We start from the raw sequence: 11,344 nt of genomic DNA, 5'->3' as shown, positions 1-11,344 counted from the left end.
TAGTCACATACACCCGCAAGTTTTTGAATAGATGGAACAGAGAAAGCAGGAACTCGTCAAGACTCCACTCCGTGTGTTTCATGCCATCTTTGAAGGCATTGTGGACAGCATGTAGACCACAATTACCAATAATAAGCCATTTTACGAGACGTTTCAGAACAGCTGATCGCAGCAGCGGCGTCAACTGACAGAATTCCACGCACGTTTGTTTTGCTGGAATATCGTGTAATTTTTGAAAAGGTACTTGTTCGATAAATTGGAGATATGAGAAATTTGAGCCAAAATAGGCTCAAAAGCTGTCGAAGAAGCAATACAAAACTGAATAATTAATCAGGTGTTTTTTTCGTTGCAATTCACTCGTTAACTTGCGAAAATAAATTAAATAAAAATTTCTAATTATGGTTTTAGCCAGTTTCAAAAACTACGCTTGACTTGCGCGCAGTCATTAACCATCATCAACCGGATGATGATTGAAAACGTAAACATCAGAGCGCGTACTTCTGTCGTTTGACTAGCCTCATAAAATAGACTATACTCAGCAAATCGAATGACGGAACACCTCTTAAGTTGCGCATCTCGCCACTGAAATCCTTCAGCAGTTTCCAATTAACATTTGGACCGGCCATACTTGGATGACATTATTAGGAAGAGCTGGATTTCTTTCAAAACACTGTTTCAATCCAGTTAGGAGATCCATTGCACGGGAAGAATTTAGAAACGCGGACCTTATAGATACCGATTGTCCAGTTGCCTTTTTTCGCTCCAGTATCTCACGCTGATGTCCATTTGTTGCCGCTGGGATATCTTGTTCAGCGTCTCGTCGAATCCAATGACCAGCTCGGATGTTGTGTTAAGTTCCTTGAAAATCTCGTTCATGTAGTACGGTGCAAGACCGTATGTAATCATGTACGCAACTTTGGTACTGCCTATCTCGAGTTTGGCAGCGATCTGACTATCCGGGTATTTGTTCCAGCACTGCGATACGAGCTTTGATGACTTGTTCGTTGAGCATATACAGGGGATGGCCAAAATGTTTGGGATAGGCAACATTTTTTTCTCTCACAAAAAAGTTCAACATGCTATAACTTTTCATAGAGCGCATCAAAAAATCTCAAATTTTGACTGTTTCTCAAACTTTTATATGCGCATCATTGGTACAAATTTGGGCTCGATTGATCAATGTTTCGCAAAGTTAGAACCGTTCGGGTAAAACACTATTTTTTAGACAACTCATTTTTGAGCGGTCATATCTCGGAAACCAGTGAACCAAATTGAATGAAATTTTGAACGTACACTAACAATATACAAATGCTTCACAAACTATTAAAACATAGATACTTTTTACACGTTGAAAAAAGTTATCATAGCTTGACACTTTTTGGATTTTTCTCGTAAAAATGTATTTTTTTTACATCAATGTCAAAAAATTTTAGTGTTTATATCCAAAGATTTTCTACTTCTGTTCTCAAATTATCTCTAATCAGATATATTAGAGCCTATTTTGATTGAAGGTGAAACACATTTAATAATTTTTGTGTGGTATTGTAAATTTTATTTATTTTCCTCTATATGGGTAAAAATTTCAACCCGGTATAACTTAATTCGCCGTGTGAAAATATTACATTTTATAACGTCGTATTAAGTATCAATAAATTGTTGATAAACGTTAAAAAATTCATTCAATTCGGTTCACTGGTTTCCGAGATGTGACAGTTCAAAAAATAGTTGTCTAAAAAATAGTGTTTTACCCGAACGGTTCTAACTTTGCAAAACATTATTCGATCGAGCCCAAATTTGTACCAATGATGCACATATAATAGGTTGACAAACAGTCAAAATATGAGATTTTTTGATGCACTCTATGAAAAGTTACAGCATGTTGAATTTTTTTGTGGAAGAAAAAAAGTTGCCTATCCCAAACATTTTGGCCATCCCCTGTACTTCTTCAGGACGCTGGAAACATCCGGATTTTCTTGTACCTACTTTTCGAACCCTCTAAGCAGAATACCCTCTTCGAATGAGTGTGATCAGTTTTGTACCTTTTAATTCTGCCCTATTTTGCTTATCCTTTGACAGATACGCGTATTTCGACTACCACTTGTAATCTTCCTCAGTGTCAGTTATCCACTTGCATTACTACCACTACTTACATGAAGGCAAATGCTGGATTTTCAGGTCAGTTTCTTGAACCAGTATTTGACTCGTGTGCGTTTTGCTCTTTTCGTGGCTAACCAGCGTAACTCTGTCCATGGATTCGATCCGTATTTTCTTGCAGCACCATTTGCAGACCGCCACCTTCGTGTCTTTCGGATCGGCAGCACACCGCAGAAATGCGTCCTCGTATCTCGCGTTGTAACTGGTAGACATTGCTGCCGATAAATTAGAGAACAAAAACAGTGTTTATGTTAGGTAGAAGAAAAATCGTGTGCAGAAAAAATACTTAATAAACGAAATACAACTTTAAAATAACAGAATAGGTATCGTCAATCGTCTATTTCTACGATTGTTTTTTAACACGAAACGTTATTGAATCGTAAAAAGCAACACTTTTGCGCGGCACTGAGACATTGACAGAAAAGAATGAGAAGAGAATGAAGTGACAGCGAAGTATCTTGATTTTCTACAGGGCACAGAGGAAAGTAAACAAACGAGTCAAGGTCTTGAAAAATGAGATAAATTCATACACTGAAAATTATACGAACCAATACGTATTTTTTACCACGAGTTTCCTCTAACAAATTCCCGGTTCTTCATGATTCCCGGGTAAATCCGGTTTTCCCGGTTGGAAGGCCATCCTGCTATTCGTATTCGTGCATAATCTGCCATGACGGTTCTCGATCGAATGTATTGTCGCTCCACCACCAATCCGAACATCGCACAATCGAGTCGCGACGTGATCCAATTCGCGAAGTTTTGAAATCATGTAAAAGGTAGTGCGCATCCTTCACGTTGTTGTCAGCAACATAGTGCACTAGATGCGAGAAAGTTGTGACACTTGATGATCAGCAGGTTTTTTTCTTAGAATGGCTGTCAACCGGATGCCCAATATCATAATATGACATATTATGTCGTTTTAATATCGATGAAAAAGTGATGTGTGGGCACGTTGTATTCGTGGCATTTCTGTAAAACCTGGCGGATGGCAAACATCTGGTCCGTTGTGGCGCGTTCACCCATGAATCCAGCCTGAAGTAGCCCACGAACTCTCTTGCAATCGGTGATAGACGGCGGCATAAAATTTGAGAGAGTATCCTGTAGACAGCGCTGAGTAGTTCCCGGAATCCAACTTATAGATGGGGACACATGATACCTTCTATCCATTCCTCCGGTAATACTTTCTCCTCCCAAATCTTGGTAATGGCCCAGTGTAGTGCTTATCGTAGCGCTGTTGCCATCTCTCGACCACCTCTCACTCGCCCATGACCGTTATGTCAAACATCCCGGTCAAACAATCATCTACCTATTCCAGTTTCGTATATGTTATGTATATTATAAATGAGAAATACTGCTCTAACTCAATGTAATTTGTCATATTTTACCCAGTAATAGTCGATCATCTGTCAACTTTGTAACACAACATTTTGAAACGGTTACTACGAGCTCAATAAACCTTCTGTCTTGTATTAGAAAAAAAAACGACTGATGGAACAATTTTGAGTGAAAATCTAAAAACGAACCAAACTATTAAACGTACATTTTCCGAAAATTCCTGAACCCATTCACACAGATTTGTGAATTATGTAAATATCAAGATAGCGAAAATTTACTTCAAACTACTGAACTAAAATCGACATTCGCAAATTTCAATCCCAAGTTATGAGGTGATCCAGTGAAGTGAAATCAAACACAAACATTAGCCATATACGAAGAATTAAAATATACAAATCTCCCAAATAATGCATAGAATCCAAACCTTATAGGAAATACCGTTCATCCTATTTCAAAAACTACACAGAAAGAAGTTCACGAGAAATCCAATTATATCCAACTAGCTCGTAAGTCGTGACACAACCAATACAAACACTTTAACAAACAGCACGAGACGAGGAATTGTCATCAAGGAAGAAAACCACTTTACCCTATTTAGACTTTAAGCCAGCAGAATACATATGATGTAGTACGTTCAACCAGTTTTAGCAGAGAGGATCCGCGGTACTTCACATTGAAACCGAAAACCAGAAAACAAAAAAAACACAAACAGAATTGAATTAATAAAAAACAATTAACTACTTTTACTCTCTTTTCGAACGATTCCGTCCTGGTGTGTTATTTTTTCTACGATTATTGAGATGACTACCCTGGCTCAGATTTTATCATGGTTTTTTGCACCGCTAATAAACTTCAAACTACCCTGTATTTTGAATTCAATCATAAAAATGCTTGAAACAACTGTCAGTGATGCCAATAACACACCTTTTTTTGGCTAAAACCCATTATAAAACCATGATAAAACCTGAACTACTACTAACCCGAAAAAAAGCCTACTCTTTCGTCTTCGCGCCGCCCGTTCCGATGTACTTCGTGTGCTGACCCCGCGCAATGATCGAATTGTCGCGCTTGTGCCTCAGTTCGCACTCCAAAAAGGCCAAATTCTTACCGGCTCGGATGGTGTTGGCATCGATGACCACCTCATCGCCCTCGCGGGCTCCCTTCAGGTACGTCACGTGAATATCAACGGAAACGCCCGGCAGGCAGTTGTCTTTGGTCATCAGTGCGTAGGTGGTGACCACGTCCACAATGGTCGCGGTGAAGCCTCCGTGGAGGCCCCCCGCCCGGTTCAGCTGTTCCTCGGCCACCTTGAACTCGGCTTGGCACTTGCCGTCGCCGCCGCTGACGATTTTGAGCTGGAAAGAAAGTTTACAAGTGGTATAATATTTTGACAATGTGTTTATTTGTTTTGTTTGAAACAATTATGGTGAAACGAAGTTTAGGATATTTTTGAGATTCAAGTTGTAGCAACCTGCAATCGTCCATTATAGCGACACTTATTATAGAAATGATTGGTTTCCAGATCAGTTCATTCGTTCTGTAGACTACAGCGTTCCAGACAACCCATACGCATTTTATTAATTCGGTAGAGGTTATGGGCCCAGGACGTTGGCCATAGGCGAACGAGAGAAACAACAAAATTCGTGTTGAAGAAAATATTGTTGGCAATTCCGTAATGGTTCTTCCGAGAGAGGCACTTGTTTAATGGCCTGTAGCGTCGATGCGATCGTTCAGAAACGCGATTGTCCTTGGAGAAGCAGAATTGTGGACCGACCCATCGAAGATACTACAGATCTTCGTTATGGACGTGGCTGTAAGAAATAACGTACGGAACCTTCCATTTCAAAACAAATAAACATATTTTTTCCTTCAATTTTCATTTTATTTTTTTTAAGCACTCGCACAAACAACCAACACTTTCCAATCACATCGTTCTTCAAACTGATAGAGGCATGCAGCAAAAATCTAATCTTATCGAAATCTCATACAATTTGTAAACCTTGCCCTCAAATTTTTTTTGAAGGCAAGGACGGCTTTATGGTCCGACGCCGAAGGAAAGAAAGAGAAGGAGAGCTCCAGGCTCCAGGCTCCCTATATACTGGTAGGGGGATTAGGGGCATAATGGACACCCTAAGCAAATGACTATGTTAGGCCTGTATAACAGACAAAAACTTAACATATTATCATTTGGCTTACAACTTCAACTTGATTCCTACGTATTTCAATCATTTACAGCAGGTAGAATGTCATTATTGTAAAGAAATAATGATTTGAAAACCGTGTGTTTTTTTTTTAGGGCTGGCAGGAAAGGTACGGGGCGAAATGGACACCCATCGGGGCATAATGGACACCCCTGCACACGTTATGCTGTATCTTTGATAATATCCACCAGTTAAATAATTTTCCTACGGAGATCAACACCACAGATATAACACTCCATCTTAGACGAGTTTACATAACATCAAAGTTAATTAAACAAATTTTAGGCTACAATAATCGGATTGTTTTTTTTTCCAAACTCTCTAAAACGCCTAACAGTATGCAACGCGCGTACATCTATTCATAATTGCCAATGTTCATTTCACCCCGAATCGACTACAACATTGAAATTGCTATTTTGAGTAAGTTCTGATCAAAAATATAATACTTCATCCATTGCTAAATCTGCGTATACATGTAGATAAGCTAACAATTCACTTGTTTGTATGGTGGACACACTCAAACACTCGTGATACCTTATTAGCTGCTGCTTCAAAATTATAAGAAATCCACCATATGAAAAACATACCTTAATTTCTATGATATTTTGGTTATTTTAAAGGAATATAAATGGTACTTTTGAAAAATAGAACAATGACTTGTTCATTTACACTTATGGATTAGAAGTTTAACATAAAAGTCAACGGTTTCGGCAAAAACAGGGGTGTCCATTTCGCCCCGGGGGTCCATTATGCCCCTAATCCTCCTACTTAGGAAATTACTTTAATATTGATCCTTATTTACATCATTCGGATGATTTTTCCTGATCAGGATGATAATTCTTCGGTATGGAATTTCTTCGTTTCTTTGAGAAATTCAGATTTCTGAAATTGTTCCTCGAGAGGTTCCTTAATGATGTTTTTGTATATATTCACTTAGGGTTCTTTTCTGGAATTCTTCCAGAATTTTCTCAAGATATTTAATGGGAAGTTCCCCCAGTGGTTGAATTGTAACCTTCTCTTGGGGCTTATAGAAACCTTTCTTCAGAGATTCTTACAGTTTTTTTTTTCCCAGGGACCCTTCAGAGATGCTTTTGGGAGCTTCTTCAGAAATTACTTAAGGATTTATTTCTTGACGTTTTTCCAGGACTATCCCCAGAAATTCTTCTTGGAATTACTGCATAGCGTTCGCCTGTTTCTAGGCCTTTTAAAGATTCAATTCAGGGATTTTCTGTTATTCTGTTATTCTGTTATAATCAACGCACCCCCGAGCCGTGGCCAATCTGCGTTGTTTCGCTGGGCGATACGTCTACCAGTAGACTTGTATCTGCCCTATGCTAAACCGATTAGCATATCAAGTCCTTTCCACTGATGAGTAGGCTCGAATGTCCCGCCCCTCCCTATAACCCATAGGGGGAAATAAGGAGTTTCCAGTTTCAAGTATTGTATTGATTATGACACCAACTCTTTCTATTCCTTGGTAAAAAAAATCACTAGACTTGTTTTATCAGACTACTATTAATAATGAACATAATTAAGATACAAGTTTGCATACACAATTGTAAAAGCAGTGTTAGATACTTTAAAGTGAATTGAAAAATGTAAATAAGATAAATTGTAAACTATTCCGCGGCGACACGAATGCTTCAACAGTGTCATAAATAAACGCGCAAACAAACAAATAATTGATATTGAAGTATGCATATTGCATTATCTATTAGCAAAGTCGTAGAAAGAGTTGGGCGCCTGATTGTAAAATTGTTGTACTTATCTTGTGTGTTTCGGACAAGTCCCGTTTGTGTTGGCCATTGGGACACTTCTTGCTTCAAAACGGTCGTTTCTGGAATGGAAAGAGAATAATTGGCCGCACAACTCCGTAAATGGGCGGCCCGCACATATTAGTATAATGTTGCAATGATTGAAAATAGTAGAGTATAATTGTTAATCTATATGAATACTGCTACTAGTTCAGGTTTCTCACCCTCCACGATTCTCTAGATACTGTTATAGCGTGTTTGTTGTTAATTTGTTGATAAGTGAAGCCTACAGTACTTCAAAATTCAATGTAGCGAAGATCTTGAGCGGATAGCATTCATTGATAATGATAGTGATTATTTTAATATAATATGGCTTAACAAAAATTACTATTCAATTATTTTAAATCGGATTCGTCAATAAAATTATTGTTCATAAAATAATTAACCATGCGAATATCGAACTACACAAACTAAAAAGTGTTATTATTTTTACCAATGATTTCATCCTAATCTTGACCCTAACATAGTTATGCGCTTAGTGGACAATTAACAAAAATAGTGTTGTTTCGACAATAGTCACATACTATGCCCTACGACATTGACGATTCTATTGTCTATGGCTCACCTATTTAGCGCCACCCAGCAGGGACTTGGTCTGGTACCCAATTCAGTATATCCGCTCCACGTAATGTACCGTACCTCTTTCGATTTGTGATATATTACGCGGAACATTACTCTCTTCATTCGGATAGCGGCTATGTAACCCATTGGATTAAAAACCTCCATCAAACATGAAGCGATTAATCGGAGACTGAAGACTCTATACCAAATTTGGCTCAGAGACAGGTAATCAGTGAAGTCAGTTTTTCTCGTTTGTCAGAGACGATTGATACGTATTAAGACAAACTTTCCACTGCATCTGCCAGCAATAATCGGTGATCGATCAACATTTCGAGTACCTACCCCAATTTACACAAGTATGCCAAGGATCACCGCTAATGCTTTACAATACAGTTGGAAAAACTAGAGCAACACCTGGCCACAATGATGCATAAAGCACTAAAGCGGACCGGAAGTTTCGGTGAGCCAGCCCCACCAAGATTCAATTCAGGGATTTTTATCCACTAATTCCCTTTTGGACATTTTGCAAGCAATTCGTTCAAGAATTCCTCCAGAAGTATCTCCAAGAGTTCTTCCAGGGATTGTTCTAAATCATCCTCTAGGAGTCCCTTCAGAAACTTTTTAAGCGACTTTTTTAGGAATTCATCCAGTACTTCTGTCTGCAATTTTTGCATGGATTCCGGAAGATTTTTTTTTCAGAAACTTCCTTCAGAAGCTACTTCGACATTTAATTCAGAAATACGTTAAGAATGTCCTTTAGAAATCCCTTTCGGGATTTTCTTAGAAACTTCTCCAGGTTTTTTTTCTTAAGTTTCTTCAAAGGTTTCTCATAAAATTATCATATAAATTTCTCTAAATCCAACTTAAGGAGTTCCACCAGGCATTCCCCAAGAATTCTTCAAAGAAAACCTCCTACGATTGTTTCTGAAATTACTTCAATAAAATTTGTTCATGAATTTCTTTAAGAAATTTTCAAAAATTTCTCTGGAAATTTCTTCAGGTTATCCTTGTAGAATTACTTCAATATTTTTATGTTATAGTGGTTTCGCAGCGCGGTGTTACGAACACTAATGCAAATCTACTGGTTGAAAACCGAGAGAGAGGAGACAGCTCACTGACAGCGCCGATGTTTACATTTCTTCTTCTTATTTCTTTTTACTATTTTGTGCGCCGCACAATGGTTTAAAAAAATATTATTGGTCAAAACTGTTTTGCATATTGAGATTGCTGCGACAGAGCATGGAAAATAAATGGATTCATTGCGTTGGTTGAGGAAAATTGACCATCATCAGTTTATCATTTTTAATTTCAACAAACGGAGCGAAATTGTAATAAGATACTTTGGATATTTGGCCACTCCACCACCGACGAACCGACGTGACAGCTAGAACAAATAAATTCAAATTTGTTGTCCGCGACGCCATGATGAAAAATAGCCGAACACTATCGCCACCTCTATAACGACTCGCGATGATTTGATAGCTCGACACCAAACCTCCGTGTGTTCATATAGGAAACGGTTCGCGTCTGTGCTGATTTGACAGAAGCGATCGCTCGCTTCGCTGGTCGACCGTTAAATTAGGGGGAGACAGTTTTGGATCGCCACTGTCACGTCGGTTCGTCGGTGACTCCACACCAACAATGTGCGATTTTCTGCTCGGTTCGCGGTGACAGTTTGTGACAGGTCCTCCTTGACATTGAGTAGCACGCAATCGAAACCAGCTGTCTCCTCTCTCTCAGGTTGAAAATATGCCCATTTGATTTTGCTGGGAACATCTGATCTTTGTTTACTATTTTCAATCAGTAACTCAAGTGGTGTTCGTGAAATGCAGCGTATACGTACACGTACCACTACTAAAAGCAGAAACCACTATTCAGGCCAAACATGTCTAAAGGTCCTATCTGCAGAAGAGAGGCTCTCTTTGGTTTCCCTCTCTTTCGTTACTATCTCAGCTGTTTATTTGTATTATGATTGTCTCCTTGCATTGAACGATGGTCAAAACAATCGTCTTTTGATTCATTTACTGCAAAAATGGTTGAAAAGTGTACCATTACATTGCACTAATTGAAAAAGAAAGTGAACAAAGAGAGCCTCTCAAACAGGGATGGCATGCTCCTCAGAGTGAGTGCAAGTGTGCGCGGTTTTAATATGAAAATGAGCTGCACTGTGCACGTTTTCAGTGCGAAATGCCACCCCTGCTCTCAAATGCAGATAGGACCTATTGAAATGTTTGGCCTGTATTGCTAAAATACTTTTGTAAAAATCTGTAAAGAAATATTGCGAATCTTTTCTGAAATCCGCATACCGGCCAACAACTCGTGCGCCAACAGCCCATGCGCCGGGTTGTGCGCTATACAAAATGTAAATAAACAAGTGTCAAAATGGCTCACTCCAAGAGCTCTATCTCTCTTAAGGTTCGGTTCCATTTTTTGTCTAAAACATTGAACTTCCTTATGTCTGGAAATAATGTACAACAAAGATATTATAGACGATAACAAATGCTTTTACTTCATTAAACCACTGATTAATAGTGATTTGGCTAGTGAAAAACTTGGCGCATAGGCAATCGGCGCGCAAATTGTGCGCTGGTGTGTGTGCGGATTTGAGTTAATCGTCGCAAAGTGCCCAATACACATTATACCCTGGCGCGCAACCTAGAGGTCGAAGAGAAACTTGTCGAAATGCTAAAAATTCTCGAGAAGCTCAATATTCCGCCGTGTTCAGTTCATCGTTTCAGCAGTTTCGGCTCTGGACTCTACCGCTGAAATGTTTCATGCCCATCGCACCTTTTCGCAATTTCGATGGCAACCCTGCACAGCCGAGGCCAAAAATGTCAAAACAATCTTCATTCATAAAAGCGCTTGCACCTCGGGTCGAAGTTTATTTTCCGAAAAAAGCATAAATTTACGAGGTATTTGCAGATTAATCTTCCATCTTGGGAATGTGAATTGTGTGGTTCAGTGAATTAAAGTGATTGCCAGAAGTGTGAATTGCCGCAGCATCATAAATTACCTGCTGTAAACACCGATCGTAGCCATTGGTTTTGGTCATGTAGCTTGAAACTGCCCGCAGAAATTCCAATCCCTTCTTGGCGCTCATCCTTCTCAACATCAAGGCAGGTAAATTCACCGGGAAAACACTAGACTTTGGTCACCGAAACTACCGCGAGTAGTTACGCAAACACCCGTTGCTCCGAGCTGGGCCGAATCAATCAATGAACTGAACGCGAAAAAGTCAGGCACGGTCGACGACGGCGAACCGCGAACACGAAGCAGAGA

The 11,344-nt window shown here is 39.2% G+C and overlaps 1 protein-coding gene across 1 annotated transcript; it reads right to left on the bottom strand.

The window, feature by feature from the left end:
* Positions 1 to 4,082: 4,082 nt before the first annotated feature.
* On the bottom strand, positions 4,083 to 11,338 carry LOC109399418 (acyl-coenzyme A thioesterase 13). The gene is made up of 2 exons (XM_019671859.3): positions 11,079 to 11,338; positions 4,083 to 4,844 (listed from the first exon to the last, which is right to left on the bottom strand). The coding sequence occupies exons 1-2, from the start codon at positions 11,175 to 11,177 to the stop codon at positions 4,482 to 4,484; spliced, it is 462 nt and encodes a 153-aa protein (XP_019527404.1). The 5' UTR covers positions 11,178 to 11,338; the 3' UTR covers positions 4,083 to 4,481.
* Positions 11,339 to 11,344: the final 6 nt, after the last annotated feature.

This window comes from Aedes albopictus, chromosome 2, assembly GCF_035046485.1.
Source record: "Aedes albopictus strain Foshan chromosome 2, AalbF5, whole genome shotgun sequence".
Classification (NCBI taxonomy): domain Eukaryota; kingdom Metazoa; phylum Arthropoda; class Insecta; order Diptera; family Culicidae; genus Aedes; species Aedes albopictus.
The sequence above is the reverse complement of the archived record's forward strand: the minus strand, read 5'-3'. Positions and strand labels throughout refer to the sequence as shown.